Source organism: Calypte anna, chromosome 2 (genome assembly GCF_003957555.1).
Source record: "Calypte anna isolate BGI_N300 chromosome 2, bCalAnn1_v1.p, whole genome shotgun sequence".
Lineage (NCBI taxonomy): Eukaryota > Metazoa > Chordata > Aves > Apodiformes > Trochilidae > Calypte > Calypte anna.
In genome coordinates this window covers 24,200,615-24,221,125 of record NC_044245.1, presented here as the reverse complement: position 1 = coordinate 24,221,125, position 20,511 = coordinate 24,200,615, and the positions used below count along the sequence as shown (strand labels likewise).

At 38.6% G+C, this 20,511-nt stretch overlaps 1 protein-coding gene across 1 annotated transcript in view; it reads right to left on the bottom strand.

The window, feature by feature from the left end:
- Nucleotides 1-11,212: 11,212 nt before the first annotated feature.
- VPS50 (VPS50 subunit of EARP/GARPII complex) overlaps nucleotides 11,213-20,511 on the bottom strand; it is a 71,273-nt gene continuing 61,974 nt past the window's right edge. The window contains exons 23-28 of the mRNA XM_008494145.2: nucleotides 19,379-19,527; nucleotides 18,374-18,470; nucleotides 18,083-18,241; nucleotides 15,630-15,751; nucleotides 12,877-13,066; nucleotides 11,213-11,436 (exon numbers count right to left, since the gene is read on the bottom strand). Coding sequence (XP_008492367.1) covers nucleotides 11,317-11,436; nucleotides 12,877-13,066; nucleotides 15,630-15,751; nucleotides 18,083-18,241; nucleotides 18,374-18,470; nucleotides 19,379-19,527 — 837 coding nt within the window. The 3' untranslated portion in view covers nucleotides 11,213-11,316. The remainder of the gene's footprint in view (nucleotides 11,437-12,876; nucleotides 13,067-15,629; nucleotides 15,752-18,082; nucleotides 18,242-18,373; nucleotides 18,471-19,378; nucleotides 19,528-20,511) is intronic.

The following is a 20,511-nucleotide window of genomic DNA, read 5'->3' as shown; positions in this document are numbered from 1 at the left end:
TTCAGAAAAACATCCCATTTCCAGATCCATTAGACCATGCTCAGGTTTATTCCTTGACTCCTCCAGTTGAGGGCATGAGATCAAATCATGAGGTGACACTGGTGATGTCCTAATGGCTGCCAGCTGCAAGGACAAGGGCATCTGCCTGATCCCACCACCCCTCTGGTACACACAGAACCCTTTGGGACCTTTTGTTTCAGAGGGGAAATATAGACTGTGGTGCTGTAGTGAAACAACCGTTTCCCTTTACAAGAGGGATGTCTACATGTACAATCAAATTGCCATTACAGTCAAGTTGAGGTTGGGGGAGGGTGGCTGAGTAAGAAGAGAGAATTATCTGACACAATGCATCAAAAAACCAATTTGTCTTTTGCCTGTGAGTTATTGTAAGAAGCAAAATAAAAGTGATTTGTTGAAACAGTCCCTTTTCTTTTCAAGTTGCCTTGCTCTTGGAGACTGCAATGGGAGTAATGAAATCCTAAGCCTTCTTCCAGAGCAAATCAGCCTTTTCGTAGCACTCTGTAGATTCTCTAATACTTTCCCTCCATTACACCTAATTATTTGGACTAGCATAATTTTCACAAAAATAGGCATTCTAAACAACAGACAATACATGTACACACATTCTGCAAATGATTTTTCACTGACACCCAGGCAGGCCTATAATGCACAGTGAAGAATGGTTGCTTATATAAACACAATGTTTTCTGTACCTTCAGGAAGAAACTGTTCAGTGTATTCTTCATTTCCATTTATATAGGTTTGAATGTGAAATAATGATTCAAGATGAATACCAAAAACCAGGTATTCAGCTGATTTAATGGCGTGGGGAAAAGGAACCCAGAGGTGTTATTGTTTGCTCTCCATAACAAGTGAGAAAGAGGCCACTTTGTTCAGCTGGCCTTCCCTTCTCCATGTACTGGGGTAGATCATGGGAGATCCTGTCGAACACATACACTATTTTCCCTGTCTCTGGTCCCTCACTGCACTGATCCTCATCACCACAAAACCATTCAGTCAATATAAAAAGTTTTCCATTTTGAAAAGGTAATTGTTGGATATTTTGCAATTTGTTACCCAGTCCTTTGCCCCTCTCCAGTCCAGGAGTGTATATTGGAAATACTGTCCCTGCGAGGTGGGGACTCTGGGCTGTGGCTACACTGCCAGTCTGCATCGTAAAAGCTGCTGATACCCTTGCTCAGCCTTGCTGCAAGGCTGGCACGGAAACACTTCTGTAAGCCAGAGACCAAGTTCCAGCACATGCTGAAGAGCAAGTGTCCATTGCCTCCCTGGAGCATTTCATTTGAACCAAGATTAAATGAACCAGATTGGATTAATTTGCACTTTTGATTATATTTGCATCCCCTCATCTGTCACTAGCAAAAAGAGGTTGGTGCTTCAGAGCAATGGTCTAATTTAAACTCTGCTGATACAAAAGCCAGGCAGCAGAGAGTGGCTGGTGAATTCATTAAGAAGGATGTTCTCCCAGGACACTGTGGCTCAGAGTTTGTGACTTTGAGAGAGAGAAGCAGCAATCTGTGTGGTCTCCCAAGGCTGCTCCTCTGCTTCAACAATGTGAGAAAAGTAATAAAAAAACCAAGAAGCTTTTCTCTTGCTAGTCAGGTCTCCGCTAGTCACCAGGTCCTAGGTCTTTGTCACCCAGCCTGCTTTTTTTGCCCTGTGCCCTTCAATCCTGCCCTGGCCACCACCATCCTATGGAATCCCCACCACAGCACCAACATGTGGCACAATGCACAAGGTCAAAAAGATCCCATGGAGGCACAGCTCATCACCTCGGCCATCACCAAGTTGGTCTCTTCAGACCTGTGCAGCAAATGGGGTGAGAAGGGGTGAGAAGGGGTGGGAAGGGGTGAGAAGGGGTGGGAAGGGGTGAGCATCTGCCCCCACAGGTGGCTCAGCCCACCTGCCTCAGCCTCCTGAGTTGGCCTGAGAAGTGGGGCGGGAAGTGCAGCTGAGGTCTTCCTCTCTCCCTCCTGTCACTACATATAAACCAACAGAGATTTGCCAAACACAGCCCTCCACCCATCTTATTCATAGATTTAAGCCCCATTGAGGCAACCTAAACCACTTATTCCTTATTATTTGCCAAAAGTGATGCTGTGGTCCTTGAGTGGAGCAGCCAAGTGCTGTAGCAATGCTCACATAAGTTGGAAGTAAAGATAATGAGGAGGGCTGCCCCACAAGTGGCCACTGACCATTAATATCTTCTTTTTGTTCATGCAGTGCACTGTAGATTAAAAAAGAAAGAAAATGCCAAAATTTAACCTGTCAGCTTCATATAAAATCAGCTAATGCTTTAAAGTCTATTCTACTCCACACTGTAAAAGTAAATAACATATTCATAAGATATTTAAAGGATCTCACTCTTCTGCATTTTTTACTTGTTTTTCTTAAAAAATTAATGCTTGTAAACAGAGCAAGTACAAACAATAACCCATTTTCAGGAAAGCATGCAAGGGCACAGTGTAGAAGAGTTCAGCTTGAAAACCCTTCACTGACCTTATGAAATAGTGAGAGTAGAAAGACAACCCCAGAGAAGACTGTACTTGTATTTTTCAGGCTGTAATTTAGGCACATTTTGACCTCCAGAAAATATTATGTAATCAACTTCAATATTTTTTTTATTCCTACGAAGAGTAGGCTTGAAAATTTCTCTCACACATGTAACACAGCCCAAATCCCAGCCTTACTAACTTTTCATTAGAGGTTAACAAATGTGTTTTAATTATTCATACAAATCATTCCTTTCAGATGCAGAAACCCAAAATTTAATACAGAAATGAGTCTCAACCTAAAGACATGAAAGTTAATCACCCAGAATATTAAACAGGGTCTACCAGCTTAGAATCTGAACACTGACTCAGGCAAGTGAAGCTGATTTAAAAAAACGAGTTCCTACCAAAAAAACCCTAAAATCTCTGGAGATATTATCCCATTATTTTCCATTATTGAAGAAACAGATTTTAAGAAGCATGGACAGGCATTGGACAGGACTCCTCCCTGATCTCTTTACCTGAATAATTTATTTCGAACAGTCTCAGGTTTGAGCTTTACAGATTTGAGTTTTATTTGTAAAGGAAATGAATGCTCAAGAGGGCTTTTTTTTCTAGATTCTGTGAGCAAGCAAGATCTTACGTCTTGCCAATAGTATTCTTGCCCCTCCTGCTCTAGCTCCTTTGTGTTTTGATTCTGCCATTTAGATCATAACTCAGTGCTTTAAGAAAAATACTTACCCTTCAAGGATAAGGAAAGAATAACAAGCTTCAAGGAAAATAAAGTTAAGGGGGACCCTGAAGTTTCTTATGCTTTCTTCCAAGAGGTAAGGGTTTCTGCTGGCAGAAGAGCAAATGTTAGGTTCATAAAGCCAGCAGATAGTTAAGACCAGGCTGAGATGTTCCACATGGAGCCACATGGGTGGCTTTGTGACACCCTTGGCCACTGTCCCAAGAACAGTTCAGCCAGAAGCACTTCTGTGAATTCCTCTGGGTAGACTTTCCCCAGTGCAGCCTCCTCTGGAAAGGGACCCTGTGTGAATCCAGGAGTCTGGAAGCTCAGGGAGGAAAATGAGGGTGAGAGACAGACATGAACAGGAAGGGAGAGGAACTGATGCAATGAAGTCCTTTTATGTAGAAGAGGAGGATAAGGGCTTGAACCCTAAACAAAGAATGCCTTGATTAGTTCACCAAAATACATTTTCCCTTACCTAGAAATCATGTTGAACATTATAATAAAGATGAGATCTTATTTACAAATATCTTTCCTCCTTACAGCTGTGTCTCTTTGGAAGTTCATCTCTCAGTCTGTATCTAAGTATCTGCAGGGTACTTAACCTTCTTAGTATCTAGATGTTCCCATGACTCATATGGAGGGCATAAGCTTTTATTGATGATGCAGAGAAGCACAGCCATCAGAATGCATTTGTGTATGCAATTTTAATATTCATTCATAATTTCATTAAAAGAAAATATAAATATCACATTCATTTTGTCCACAGTTTTGCCTATCTAATCATATGGTTATTATTTCTGGCAGTAGAAGACTATTGGAATCCATAAGTACACCTTAGTACAGCCAGGTCCACAGTCCAGTCCATGCTTTTGGGTCCCTAGCAGGGTTTCCTCTACACAGGTAATAGAGTGGTTTGAAGCACAGCACCAGAAGAAATAACATACAGAAGTTTACTGGCTTCTGTCTGAATTCAGAGGAAATAGCACTGAAAATGCTTGAGACACAGGTAAGGCAGTTTCTTTACTTGCCTTCTTCTCTGTGGAGATTTGATGTTTCACCTTCCCTGGGCCACTGATTTCCTGCTAGAAAGTACAGTTCTGGCCTGCACAGCCATAGCCTGATAGCACTGCATAAAATACAGTAGATAACATGATTCCTTTCATAGCTAGGGGAGTAAAGTACAAGAAAATAGAACAAACTTCCCTGCACTTAACACCAGGACAGAGCAGAACCTAAATCAAAACTCAGGACGGGTCTGTGACCTGGCTGCTGTGGTGTGCAGGATCTCTGAAGTGCTATCAAACCCATGGGGAACTCCTTGCCACCAAGCCAAGGCAGACACAAACTCTCTTGTTGCATACAGGTGAGACCACAAGTACCTGACTCAGAGCCCTGCATCTTTCCACAGAGATTTTGAGCAGTAGAAAGCAGCAGTAAATATGTCTGTAAAAATGCAGAGAATAATTCTTCCTACATAAAGACTCTGTAACCCAGGTGAGCTGTGGAAACATCAGCACAATGCTGGGCTGTGTGTGCATGGAGGGAAGGAAGGGCTCACAGCATTACAGCTATAAAGCATTACTATTCATGGCAACAGTTTTATCTAGTTGAAATGTAACACATGATAAGCCACCCATGAATGAATGAGCTGGTTGGCTCATTTGGCTGCTTGAATATTCAAGCTGCTCTGTAGGAGACAGATGTTGGCAGCTCAGGGTGAGGAAGCAGCCCCTGGTCAAAATCATTTACATCGATGACATTTCTCTGCACTTCAAGAAATAAATGGTCCTGAAACCCACAGGTGCTTAGTACTGTGCTAGTAACTGCATCAGGCAATCAGAATTCCCATGTTTATTGAGGTTTCAGGTGTCAAGAGAACATCCAGGTGTCCCAGAAGCAGCTGAGAGCTCACCACACTCACATACCACCTCCTTTCAATCTGATTCTGCCTGCTCTCCACCCCACAAGGTTTCATGCATTTGGAGAAAGTTTCCCCCTGGAAAGCAAGCATGACTATCTATGAGCTTTGCTTACGGGCAGGAGCATCATGCTTACCAGCAGGGTCCAAACTGATGTTTACAGTGTTTTGGGCTGGGCTGCAGCTCCTCTTCAGCAGGCTCCTTTATAATGCTTCCTACACAGCACAGGTCAGCAGCAGAGAAAATCAATGGCAGTGGGAGCAGTATGGCCACTCAGATGTATTCAAAGCTCTAAATTCAGGTTGTGCTCCTGTCCTCAATGGACACCAGTTACTCACACAAGGAAAACACCTCCACACCACCTACCCGGGCTACAAGGGTCAGCTGTTAATGTAAGTGGTGGAAAAGACATAAATAACGTGTTTCTTGTTGTGAATTTTGACATTCGTTTTCCTAATCCTCAGTTGTTGAATTAGATTGCACACAAAGTTCTTTCTGGGTGTATAAACTTACACCATAATGTAAGGATGAATTTCAAAAAGAAGTTTTATGGTACATGGTCTACATGATATTCCTTTAGCTCTCGGACAGTAGCCACAGGAAAATTTCTTTCCTGTACCAGAATACTTTTTGTTTTAAGGTTGAGATGACATTTTTAGTTTATTCTCTACCAAATTACAAACAATGAGATGGCTTTCTATTTATGAACAGTGATGCTTAAAAATACAAATTACTAGAGATATAGGGAGGGAAAACACATACAAGTATGAATCTTAGATTTACTTGTAAAAAGTAGCTTCAGAAGTCTTCAGTCACATCTGAGCATTTTGTGCTCAGTGACAAGAGACACTTCCTTGTGTCTCTTCTCCTAGATCTTCAGCTTGCTCACGTATTTTGTTTTTTCAAACACGTTTAGACTATTTGCCAGTCTTAAAGCTGACAATACTGAAATCTGTGCAAGATCATCTACAAATATAACACATAGATCAAGAAATCTTTGCTCCAAGTGCTTTTTCTTTCCCATGTGTATTCTGATCAAATTTCACACCAGTGCAGCAGGGCTGAGGAATATTGGGAGGACTTTCAAGTAGATTCAAGTTTAGATCACATCCAACTATTTATCTTATACATACATATCTTATACATATATATACACATTCTCTGGGACTGGACAACATACTCATCAAATTAAAACTGAGCAATGGATCCATCACACAAAATAAGAGGTTACTCATCTCATCAATTTCTCAAGTGTGTGCTTTATCATATGGCACATTATTGATTTAATGTCTTCTTAAAAAACCCAAAAAATTTGTGAAGTCTTTGGTATAAAGATGCTGCTCCACATCACATTTTGGGATCTCATGGAAAAGCACAATGTCCTTAAAAACCAAGTACCCATCTGTGATGAAAACCAGCCCTGGCACTGCAAAAACAAGACTCTCACAAACATCCTTAAATGGGAAGCAAGAACAGGAATTCTGCTGTTTGCAAATTGCACTATTCCATACTTGCACCATAATCCCAGTCTCTGGTGCAATGTTTAGTCTTCATGCTATGCTCTTTCAAGGAGTGGTTATAAATAAAATAGATACCATCAGCCTCACACAATAAATCTGCATTTTTTTGTCCATTTCTGTTTGCATCATTTATAATATAGCAGGTGCCTGCTGACATTTGGCCTTTTGAGGAATTTTTTAAGAGCGCTATTTATCAGTTTAATCAGAGTGAAGGGTTTTCTTATCTACTTTTGAAATTATTGCCTGTACTTAAACATGGGCTTTATTCAAAGCTTGAGTTACCAAAGTAGTTCGTTATACAGAAATTTCTACTAACTATGAGCAAGATTTTAAAGGAGAAAGACCCCAAATACATCACTTTCATTGTAAGAGGAGGGGATCTGTGTAATTTTGTGTGCTGTGGCAAGAGGACAAATAAAGAGCACAACTCACAGACACAGCTTCCCATTCAGTATCACAACACACACCTTTGTCCTTGACATCTGTGAAAATGAAAAGGGGATAGAAACCTTCCACAGGCAGCTATGAGGCAGCCATGGATCACTCGTTCCTTTTTCTCCCTTATGCCACATGCAGAAACTATAATGGACACTCCAAATGTAGGGTTTGCTAAGCAAATGTGGCCAGGGCCCAGTTTTTCCTATTGCAGAGCAGAATCAGAGAACCACAGTCATAGAATGGTTTGGGTTGGAAGGGACCTTAAACATCATTTGGTTCCAACCCCCCTGCATGGGCATAGACACCTCCTACTAGACCAGGTTGCTCAAAATCACATCCAATCTCTCCTTAAACACTTCCACAGCTGTGGCATCCACAACTTACTATAGACATGGAAAGACTCTCTTCTATGTGGGAATAACAGAATCCAGAAGTCATTTACCTAGAAATCTGAAATCCTAGAACATTCATGTCCCTGCCCAGATCTGACATTTGAATTTACACTTCCAAGTATTCTCTGTTCTCTATCCCATCAGCTGAAGTAGTGCTGAGCCAAGATGGTCTTTCCCATCAATGCCATTCTGCTTTGAATAATTAAACCCACACCAGAGCAAGGATTTGAATCTTACACCAGGATCACAGCAATTATCAGTTGCTTCAGTTTATTTTTGTCCCAGTAGCTGCTCCAAAAAAGGAGAACATCACTGTTAGATGCAACTTAGAGAAGCTGACTGTAAAAAAGGCAAGTTGTATGCTGACCAGGGCAGGGACAGGTTTTGCCCAGCCAGAATTGAAAACTGATCATCTGTGCTCCAGCTGAGTTTGGCAAACACTGAAGTACTCATTGTCTGAGCAATACAATTCAAATTCTTCATTAGGCTAACAAACCACCACGAGATGCATTTACCACCTCTGTAGTAGTCATCCTCCTCCTTGGAGACTGAAGGAAATCATCTCCATAGAACCATAGAATGGTTTGGGTTGGAAGAGACCTTCAAGGTCACCTAGTCCAACCCCCTTGCAGTGAGCAATGATATCTTCAACTAGATCAGGTTTCTTGGAGCCCCATCCCACCTCACCCTGAAAGTTTCTAGAGACAGGGCTTCTATCACCTCTCTGGTCAACCTGTTCCAGTGTTTCATCACACTCACTGTAAAAATTTTTCTTCCTTTTATGTAGCCTGAGTCTATTCTCTTCTAGTTTAAAACCACTATGCCCTGTCCTATTAGAGTAATTCAAAATACTCCTCTAAAACATAAAAGATACTTAAGTCATGTCCTCTGTTGTAGAAAAAGCAGTATTCCTGAGGAGAACGAGGATGTAGAGAAACTTAAAAACCAATGGCTTGTAAAGATTTTGCATATGGAGGGTGGAAACTACCAAACACTTACTAGGGTAAAAATCCAACATTCAGCCAAAACTTGGATTTATTAGTCACACATTACCAAGTAATATAGAATATCCTTGGTTGAAAGGGACCCAGGAGGATTGTCAAGTCCAACTTCTGACTCCACACAGCACAACCTCAAAGTTAAATCATACATCTAAGAGTTTACGTAGGCCATTAAACTATGTAGCTTCTTCCTTAGCATCAGTCCTGGGCAGTGAGGGGAGGTTCCTCTGGAAATTATAAACATTTCTGAGGCATATATAAATGAAAATCCAACAGATGTTGCACAGGTTTAACACTTCACCTTATACACTCTTTGATTTGGAAGCTTACTTAAAAATAACAGCTCAAGCTATAGGTACACTAGAAAAAATTACTCCTGTCTATGATTCATGCAATTGCTCACCTCCTTCCTTGACCTTACACTCCAATCAGTGCTTATACTCCTACCTTCTGGTAAGCAACCAAATTACAGCAACCTAGTAAGTTCAGGAGAAATTAACAATGTGTTCAACTCCCCAAAGCTCTGGCAAAAGATATTTAAATTTCTTATTTCATCCAGGAGAAGAAAATGGAAACAGATTTTACACTGATCATCTCTGACATTTCTATTTCTTCTTGTTCAGGATCTGACCTCAAGGGCAGATCCAATGATATAGAAGTTCACACTTTCAAAATGAACTACACTTTTGGTTTTTTGAACCATTTTTAACAAGGGTGTTAGAGTCTGTACCTCTGATTTTATTTATGTTGTGAGGAGATATCAGCCTCTGCTCACCTATGCATTGCACGGATTTGCAAAACTAACAGGTTTTATAGTTTAAGCAACTTACAAAGATTTATTCCAGGGAAAGGAAAAAAAAAGTGATGCCACCTTGAAAAGAGAGGTTTGTACTAGGAAAGGGCTTACAGAAATTAGTGACTCTGGGGAAAGGGTCCTTAAGAGAAGAAAAAGAGTAATTAGGTTTCTTTTCACCCTCTACCTTGGAAGGTTGATGGTCACAGGTGATGGTCCTGGTCTGGTCTGCTGAGCCTCGATGAGGCTGCTTCAGCTGCTCCTCCTTAGCTCTAGTTTGAAGTTACGTTTCCCTCTGAGTTTTTATACCGAAAAAAGGGTTCTGTGTTTGCATTAATTATTGTCAGAGGCTTGTGATTTTGGGGGTTTCCTTGATATTCTGGAGTTCTTCAGTTTTTGCTATCTGATATAATTTGCATTACCTGTCTGACAGCTTATCAGGAGCCACTTTATTAGCATTTTATCTCCAGCCACCTGATGAGATTTTGGTGGTGAGGTTTTTGATACATTTCAAACAGAAGCTGGCAGACCAGGCTTTTGTTTACTGATACATTTTAATAGAGTAAACTAAGGTGAGACAATGAAAGAAAAAAAACAAAGTTTGCTATAGTTTTGGGGTTTTTTTGAAGAGCAGACAAATGCTGGACCAAGAGAAAATTCATAATTTCAATGTGTCCACATCACAGAGTAAAAGTGATTCAGCTCCAACATGGACATTAACATGCTGCTAAAAAGTTTCAAACAGAACTCAGCATGACAGCGTGGTCAAAAAAATGGAGTTAAATTTTGTTTTTAATCTTATTTTCCTTGGCATACATATAAACAAGGGAGCTGAACACTAAACATTCAAGTCAATCTTTAAAATGTAAAGCTTAGCATTCTTCTAAAACTATACACAGGCTTTCCCTGACATAATAATGCTCAGTCCACTTCTGAAGAGGAAAGATGAAGGATAGAGCAATTTTTGTGACTTTCAGTCACAGTCAGATTTGCTGTAGTTTAGTAAATCCTGATTCTCCTACGTTTGAATTAAAATTACAATGGCAAGTATGAACCCGAAACTGAGATTCTACTACATTGTACACATTAGTGATTTGTAACTTATATTGCTTATTTTTCCTATTTCTTATTTCAGTGCTAGCATGCTTTCCTGAAGAGCAGGAAAGAGTAAGATTATTGTAGCATCAATCATAAACATCAGCCAAAAAACCCCAGTATTCCTATTCCTTAGCATTATTGCTTTGGAACAGGGAAGACTGGTGGAGGGACAAAAGGGAAGTGATATGAGAAGAATAGTACTAATTTCTATTGTAAATGACATTTTGTATTGTTGAATTAAGGAAAAAAAGTCTCAAAAAGCAATTATATTAGTGTACAATATTTATTACCTTCTATTAAGCTGCAGTCAACAATTTTGATATGACTAAATTGATTCTGAAATAAACCAACACTTTTAAATACATATGAAGATGAGAGGCTTGAACATCAGAGTATTTAGTTGATCTGCACTCCTAATCCACATGCAAAATACATCCATCAAATATTGTACAATTCCTTCCATTTTACACTGGTCCATAATAAAGCACAAATTCTGGGGGTGAAAGCAGGGAAGAAAGAAATAATATTTTTAAGTAGCTCTTTTATTAAAAAAGATGATCAACTATATATTAAGCCAATGTCTCTGCTTTTGGTTTTACTTACAGCGTACTGTTTTGCAAAATATACAACTCACCATTGATACACAATCAGTGGCCCTTTATTAAGGGCAAGTAACAACAACAACAAAAAGTACAACAGAAAAAAAATTCTACAGATTAGAAAAGTCATATTTTAGAACATCACATCATGTCAGAGCGTTGCCAATGCTGGTAAGAAAGGTCATGCACAATGGTTTTTGTTGTTTTTTTTTTAAGAGAACGTTGTCATTAGTCCATGAGAGATTTGTCTGCGTGCTTCACATGAACAGAAAAAGGTACAAGTCCCAAGGAAAGCAGCTCTCTCCAGTTATCTTTTAGGCCTGTCTATGTCATCAATAGCAGCTAGCAGCTTCTGTCTTGCCTTTTTGTTGATGTGGGAGCCCAGACAAACATTCACCAGATTGGTCAACTGCTTAGTAGAGTATTCCTGGCAAATAAAAGTAGATGATGTTATGGCAGGAGAAAACAGAAGACAAAGACAAAAAGCTAGAAAACACAGACATGTGGACTCTGGACTTCTCAACTGAGAGATGTAGTCAGTCCACAGGGGAGATTTAAAGCAGTAATTAAGTCAGGTCTGGATTGTTTTAATAGTTGAGGCTGAGGACAAAACTGTACTTTGCAACATGGCAGATGATAATGGAAAATGCTTACAACTTCAGCAATGTTGGACTGAGTTCACCGAAATCAATTCTGTGAGTACTTTTGTATATAAATCACTTTTTAAGGTATTTTCCATGCTTTAGGTAGTGTGGTGGGAAATATATATGCAAATGGGACAAACTTTTAACAAAAAACCATTTTTCTAAACAAAAGAAGTTGATATTTTATTATTTTAACTTCTCATACCCAATAAGCTTCTAAATAGTTCTGTCTACAGTGTCCAAACTGTTGATTTGAGTACATGATAAAAGAGGAAAAAAATGGCAAAAATGTTAAGACAAGAATTCTTAACACCTGTCAAAACACCACATTTGACAGAACTACCCTTTATACCTAACACTATCCAAAATATAGCTTCTATCAGAAGGTTTAAACCAGAATTTTTCTATGTAGATCACCAAACAACAGCTCCCACTCTTTCTTGTGGCTCTACATAAACCAGAAAACGATACTAAAGCCATATCTCTTTCAATCGTTTCTAGTGGGATTTAAAGTAATCCCAAAATACAAGTGCTCCATTACAAAGTGCTCCATTTTTGAAAGACTTTAACTTCAGGAACAGGCAGCTCCAATAGCATGTAACTGTTATTTACACAGTCCTATTGTATATTAGGTTATGCTATCATGAAAGCATGCTAAATGCCTTCAAATGAAGCAGATGAAGATTTATCTTAGACAGCAATGTTGATCCTGATTCAATATCCCTGAATGAAGGAAGAGAAGCAGTGACTCTCCTCCATTGTGCTTTACAACTCAGTTTAAGCTATCTCCTCCTGAAGGCAAATTAAAACCTCACAGTATGATTTCAAACTGTGCTTCTTGATGACAGAGTTGTGTACTTCAACCTTTTCCAAACAGCACACAAACATTTTCAACTTCACTTCACTGTAGTTCTCTACAGTTTTGAAGCAGTAGGTAGATGTGACTGGCTCATTAATCCTTCAGTCATCAGATATTGAGTCAGTACAAACTCATACTAATTTCATATGATAATAAACATAAAGAACATACATGCACACACACATTTATATTTATGCTGCTTCCCCATACAATTTTAATTATAATAAATTAACATATACATATATATGCATGTATTAATTTTAAACACATAGAAGCACTGATCACTTACAGTTGCTAGCATGAGTCTATCATCATGGTGAATTTTCCTGATAATGCAATAAAATAATGCAAATTTAACTCTTACCCTATGTTCTTTTATCCAGCGTTCCATGTCATTTTCTGTTAGGTAGTATGCTTTAATGTAGGTCTCCACAAATTCCTTATCTGGAATAGGCCTAATGTCTGTTAACTTTTCTAGTTTCATTAGAAACTGTTGAAAGTCCAGCTGCATCAAGGCACGTCCTTCATTGCTGCACTTCTTTACGTTGGCATAACTGAAAAGAGAAGCACAGTAGAATGTACAGCTTTAAAGGAAATAAAAAATTGTCTAAAAAAACCTTTTTAACTTAGTCCCTTGAGCCTTGAGAAGTTCATAACTATGGTTTTAAGTTAAAAGCGGACAAGAACAGGATGTCTAATGCAGAGTTTTATTTGCATTAGTATATGTTTTAGCCCCACTCATAGAACAGAACCTCACTGTACCCCATGATACTTTAAAAAGACACCGCTAAAAATCCTACATTGGACATCTTACAAGAAGTGGGTTAAAGGAGACACAATCAGTGCTGATTAGTGCAGTAGAAACTTGCTTTAGTCAAGTGATCATGAGAACGGAAGCCTGAAAGGTAGCATGGCAGCTTTAGGAATGGTCACCAGGAGCTGACACAAAGATGTTTGCTCAAAAACACCCACAACAAGCAGAGGATAAGGGGTGGCAGCACTATCTAGTATCTGTGAGACTGACAGAAAACTGATGACAGGTTTGAGCTCAAATAAGAAGAGACAGTAGATGATCTTAGAGCAGGGCAATCCCAGGAAGGATTACAATGGGGTGATAGCCAACAAATGAGAAAAATAAGAAATTGCATTTGTCAAGATCAAAGGCAGTAACACTGCAGTGCCCTTAGCAGTGCCAACTGCAGCTGTGTACAGGGAATAAAGCTTTGGTCTGGGGTACAGTGTCTTCATAGACTTAACCTGGCAACTGGATCAACATCAAGCTCAGGTAAGGAATAAGAAGAAATCACACCCCTACATTTAATATGCAGAAAGGATTTGCAGAACGCAGAAATAACAGAAGCAGAAAAAGAAGAGGACCTGAGCCACCTCGAGGAATACTGAACAAGGATTCTCAGTAAAAGAAGCCAGATGGGAAACGGGAGAGAACAAAGAACTAGGAGATTTGGTAGGACAAATTTGAAAGAAGGATATGGCTGACTGTACTGGAGATGACCCTTCACTCAGTGAAGAGCTTGACGAGAAGAATTTCAGTTGACTGGCTGACTTGGGGAGAAACATTTCCTTCACAGGTTTTAATTTCATACCTTCATTCAATTCAGAAATGAAACAAGGTATTCCAAGAATAAACTCTTGCGAATAAACTCTTGCGAACACCTTTCCTTTCTTCAGTGCCAAAGTGGCAAAACTACAAGGTATAGACTAAAAAATTGAACAGGGCGAGAATGAGAAATTACAGAAGTTACAAGGAGATGGTAATAAGTGCTCTATACACTGTATAGCAAGGTACAGGACAAACATCAGCAAGTTATTTCCAGTCAGTGAAAAGTTTAGGTGAACATAAAGGTGAATGTTTAATTGTAAATCACAAATGTGAAGCAGAGCTGCAGCATGAAGCAAGATGTACGAGTCACGACCTTCAGAACTAAGAATTAAGTAGTTCATGAACACTGAAGTCACAAAATAAAAGATTGTGAAGTCCCTCCCAACCCAATCTACTCTCTCATTCTACATAAGAATAAAAAAAGCCCAGAAGAGGCACAAGGACTGAGGCAGAGAAGGTTGATAGTGACTGACAGCATTATCCACTTGAAAGGGAAGAGCGATATGAAGAGGAAAGAGAAGATGGCTTTGTCCCACTTCTTTGAATTTGAGATATGGTAAGTGGAAAATAAAATTTCAAAAATAAAAAGACAGTTATCACAGGAAGGAATTGAGAAGTCAGAAGTCATGGCTGGGTTTAGTCACCCTGAAGATAAAATTCATCTCCCAGCAGACTGCCAAAATGTGATGGCATGGTTAAAAAATGATGGCTTGATGGAAGCAATGGAAGTTGATAATCCTCAGTAGATGGCTAACACTTGGAGAAGGATGTTGAGGTCCTAAATTAGAGCAGATAGCAGAAGAATGAGATGGAAAGATGTAAAATAGGTGATAGGGAGAGCATAAAGTAAAGATAGCCAGAAAAGGAACATGGAAACATACAGAAGGAGTAAAAAACAACACATATTCTGTGATGCCGTAGAAGTAGTGAGAGCCCAGGCATACACAGGGGACAACTAAAAAAAAAATAAAAAAAAAATGCAGTATATGAAAAGACTCAGGCTACTGTATTGTCTTCAGTCAGTTTCTGACTAAAGTGCTTGAGCCTCTATTGACCCAGGATACTGAGACACCTCCCTTTTCCTGATTGATTTGGAAAATCCTGCTTCATGGATACTCTGAGGTAACTGCCAGGGTTGACAACTCTGTCTTTCTTCCTGGCAAAGGCAGATGGCATCACCATAGTGATACTGCCTACTACACTTTTTTGTTTTGCTGAGAAGTGATAATTTTCACATAGCAGTTTTGAATGCTTCAGTAAAACACTCAATATCTTTCTTCAGCAGTGTCTAGGTACAAGACCACCCCCTTTAGGCTTAATGCCCCAGACTCTGTGAAACAACTGTAAAGAACTATGTTAAGCCTTGATATTTTTTAGGCTTCCTAAAAACAAAAAGCTTACCAGTGCACTATAAATTAGAACTAGTAATTCCTTAAAATAAACACTATCATTACAGGTATATCTACCCAGGAGCAAAATTTTCCTGAACTACTTACCCTTCCACAAGAGTTCTATTGGCCAAACGTATACAGTGCTCCCAAAGGATGTTGGAGACTGGCAGTGGAATTCGGACTCTCTTAGACACCTCAGTCAACCTTCTGTTAAATTCTTCAAATTCCTGATGAAACACGAAAGATCATTATTCCTCTGGCATGAAAGCAATTAAACTCTATACATCCCTAGCAACAACATCAACATAGAATTAGAAATGCACATGAAAGAGAATACTGAAAAATAAAGAGCATAGAAGAGAAGCTTAACAGGCACAGACTGTAGAAATAAGCTTAATGCATAAAGCAGAAAGCATAGCATATCATTCACACTACCTCAGTAATTATTTCTTGAAAAAGAAAATACTGTTCCCCAGAGGTGCAGTTCACTGTGAAACTGACATTTCTGAAAATTAACCAAGTAGCTAATCCTTCAAATGTCATTTTCACTGCCTCACTCCCTAAACTAATCTAACTTTTTGGAAGCCCGTATTCAGCCACTGAAGCAAATGCAGTGTCTTTATCTCCCAATATACTCATCCTATCAGTTTTCAAAGAGAAGCTCAGAAATATTATAACCACTTTTCATTCTTCAACTTTTTGCATCAGGCAGTTCCCCAGTGAGTTAAAAGGAGCCAAAATCACCCACTGAAAAGAATCCATATCTAACAGTTCAGGAGCACACTGCAGCACTAGATAACAATTTAGGTTGAGGGAAAACACCTGCTTCAACCCAAAACATCGGTGGCCTAGATAGATTTGAGCTGTTACTATGAGTGACAGCCTAGTTATAACTGAACATAATTGCCAATGATTTTGTGACTCACATAAAACAAAACAGAACTTTGTTTCCAGTGTAATATATCATTTAAACAAACAAAGAAGCATCAGATTACTTAGATATAAAGCAGACTTGTCTGACACTGTGTTTTCATTCCAAGGCTGTTAATCTAGTTGGTTTTTTCCCTGTATTTTCAATTTTTTTCCCCCTTCATTAAGTTTACCCATAAGGAAATCTCAGTTGCCAACTTAACTTAGCATCTGACAAAAAATTGGTGTTTAATACAAATTTTCAGAAAGAGGATTGAGGATTTTCCCAAGAGGAAGCAAGGTACGGCAGTGCTGTGCCTTAACTAGCATGTAACACAATGTTCTGAAGATGAAGATGCCAATCACTCCATATTCATGACATCTGTGAACAATCCTCTTTGCCCAGTCTATCTGCTTCCATACATACAATCACTAAGTATAGAATTTTCCATGCATATGCAAAGGCTAAAAATAGCTGGTGATTATACTAAATGTTTTGCTTACACCTGACACTCCTGGAGTCACAAGACAAACAGGGAATTGCTGACTGCTTAGAAGCATTTAAAGTTCCATAGCAACTATTAATAACAATATCATGCAGAGTCCAGAAATGTTTTTAAATGGTATTAGTCTGATTGTCCTGAAACAAATTCATCAGAAGTAGCACATCCTCATAAGAAAAATGTTCTACTACAGAGACCAAATGTTGTATCTACAAACTGATTTCAAAAAGCCATGGCACCATAAAGAAGAGTAATCACAAATTCAGTCAAATTCTGTGCAGGAGATACATCTGCCAGATTCTCCCTTTTTGGCCTTGTTTGGTTTTTGGGTGGGTTTTTTGGTGTTTGTTTGTTGGTTATTTTTTTTAAAGTATCGAACAGCTACAGAGGAAAAAAGTTTAATAAAACTGGTATTCCATACAGACACATACCTTTTTCTGTGATACATACACTTCACATATACTTAAAATAAAAAAAATTTCATTTTCTCTGTAAGAATCAGTATCCTTCTAAAAATGCAAGAACATCCTTCTAAAGACCTTTAGAAACTTCATCTGAGTATATGCAGAAGCGTGAGAGGGATCCTTGTAAGAACTGGTTCTTAATACCATAAGACACGGCAATTGTATAAACATTTCTACTGAATGCCATTGAGAATAACTTCTTTTACTTTACTTTCCAAATGGTAACTTCTAAATATAGCAACTTCAATTGGATAGTACAAGATCATTATCAATGCTGGTCTGACCTATAGCCCCTATGATAAAGATAACCAATAAAATTATGTAGAATAGCAAATGTCTGTTAAAAAGCTGCTGACTCAGGCCAGTGGATTTTCCTTACTGTTACTCCATTTACTACACATTTATCTACCACTCCACACTTGTCTACCATTCAAGACTTATACACGAAACACAATAAACTTGTGTTGTCACTTTCACCCATCATGTACTCAAAATAACAGCATTGAAAAAATCTGGTAGCAGCAAGAATAATGAAAATTCTGGACATATGTCCTTATAACAACTTACCATTTTTCAGGATGTTGTATTGGTCTAACTGTGCTACTTTAAGAGTTTTAGTGAATTATTACAGTAATTTAATGTTTATATCAAATTTTGCACACTATTTCCCAGAAGTATTTACCTTTAAAAGAGCATCTACGTATATATTGTGTTGTGACATGATTTCCTTCACATCCCATTTCACATTAGTCATGAGAAGCAGCATTTGTTCATAATCAATTGCTTTAGCAGCAACAATCCAATAAACTGGTTTACGTAGTTCACTGGCAGTTGACACTGTCTGAAACAGAATACAAGTAAAATTCAATTCAGTAAATTTCTGGCTAGCAAGAGAAAGACAAAACCATAATATACAAGTATTTGTACCATATCGCACAAGTTTCAAATCAGCTGTGAATTACACAATTCTGACCTGAGAATAGAACTGCTGAAGAAAAGGCTTCTTGGCAGCTGGCATCACCGCATCGAGATGAGGCTGAAGACACTCAAACTGCTCAGCCAGAAATACCCTTTGAAAGCAAAACAAAGCAAAGCAAATTCACTGTGAACTAAATGCAACATCTGTTATGTTTCTGTACAACTTTTACTCTGCAGTTTACATATTTGGCAATAATGATATGTAGAAAACTGGAAAATTTAATCCTGAGAAGTCCAGTAAAATTAGTGGGCAAGTGCCCTGTAATTCCTATAGTGCAAGGCAGTTAACATTAACATTAATGAACCCATGTCAGAATTCCCAAACAAGATCCCAAATACTTGTTCACCAGTGCATCTGTAAAAGACAGAATATGAGATCAAATTCTCTCAGGAGTAAGATTTGCTGATAACAAACATAACAAAGAAATATATCTCTAACTAAACATAAATGGATGCAAAAGAAAATAAGCTCATCTGAAAATACATTTTTAATATAGATTTATTATCTTTAATACTCCCATCTGAATTCATATTAGTCTAACCACAATGGAAGTCTTTTGCACTGCTCACTTGTTATAACCTCTGCTTCACAGGTAAACTTCCACTCACTGCAGAGAACATTGCAGTCCAAGCCAAACCAATATGAACCAGTTCTGAGCCTCAGCTATCAGCATTTGAGTACTTAACATAAGGTTTAAATGAAGCATACAGATTAAATACTCCTCTTTATAATTAAAGATTTTTCCTGTGATCTGGACTTGTTCTGTCATAAATTACTGGACCAGCTGTAAAACATTTCATTGCAGGTGTTTGCAGGTGGTTAGACCAGATGGTTATCTTCCACTACCTTTAATTTAGAAATTGCTTCTATCACTCATAGTTAAAATCACATTGGGAAGCAGGAATTTTTGATTGCTCAGGAAGGTTTTGGCTCATAATCACAATCTCTTAATCTATAGCTTCCAGGGACCACAAATGCAGTGTACAGTAAATAACCTACAAGGATTCCGTGGCCACCACTCTCTCTGCCAAACCATAGAGGGAATTGCCAGATGTCAGAACTACCAGATGACTGAGATGTGGGCTTGGCACCTTCTCCTTTCTCTCTTCAGCAGCTGTGAGTGTTCCTGCAGGATCAGCAGAGCCCTCCTAAAATAAAGAATTAAACAACCAAAAACCCATGAAAACAGCATGAATGGCTCCAGCTGAGTACTTTCATGTGGCAGATAAGGTAAAAGAAATGTTTCTAATCCTAAGGTGCAATTTAAATGAAGCCTGGCTCAAAAGACAAACATTGCGTTTTCTAGAGAGGAGGAAAGGGGGAAGAAAAAGGGGAGGGAAGAAAAGAGGTGGGGGTAGATAAACAGTGAACTTCATCTGAAGCTTAGCTTTTTGCCAAAATTGTATCAGGACATCTAAACCTCAACCTCATTCTGGCTCTGTATTACTTACTTATACCATGCTTACTGTTTACACACAGCCTATAAGAATAATAGAAATGCTACAAAAGAAAGATATAGAACCCGAAACAGGTAAAGAAGGTGGGCATAATACAACACTGATTTCTTAAATAAAAGCCTTCCATGACCCTGGAATAGAAACTTTGTGGCCAGACAAGGGCTACAACAAATAAGCTGTTTATATGGAATGAAAATAAATTTGGACAATAACACAATGGCAATGTAGTGGTAAAAATAATCTATTCAAAAGTAAAAGCAGGTGTACAATATGTCTGCTGTAAAGCAATATATAGAACACAACATATATGACAATGATAATGCTTAAACACAATACTTATGGTTGGACTAAAAAAAAATTTACCATAATTTTGAGATTGCTGTAAAGCTGGACAAAGATGAAGCCAAAAATGTGCTAATAAATAAAGCAACTTTGCAAGGGTTTGTTTTGGTTTGGGGTTTTTTTGTTTTGTTGGCATTTTTTTGTTTGGGGTGTGGGTTGGTTTTGGTTTTTGGTTTTTTTTCAAATTTGTGAGGAAATCACAGTGAAATAAGCAAAGAATCAGGAGCAAGAGTAAATAAAAAAAACCTCAAAAAACTCAAGATGACCACAAGTTTCTTCCACGCCTCACAGAAGAGATCAGCTGTGAGGAGTGACATAAAATAGAATAACTGC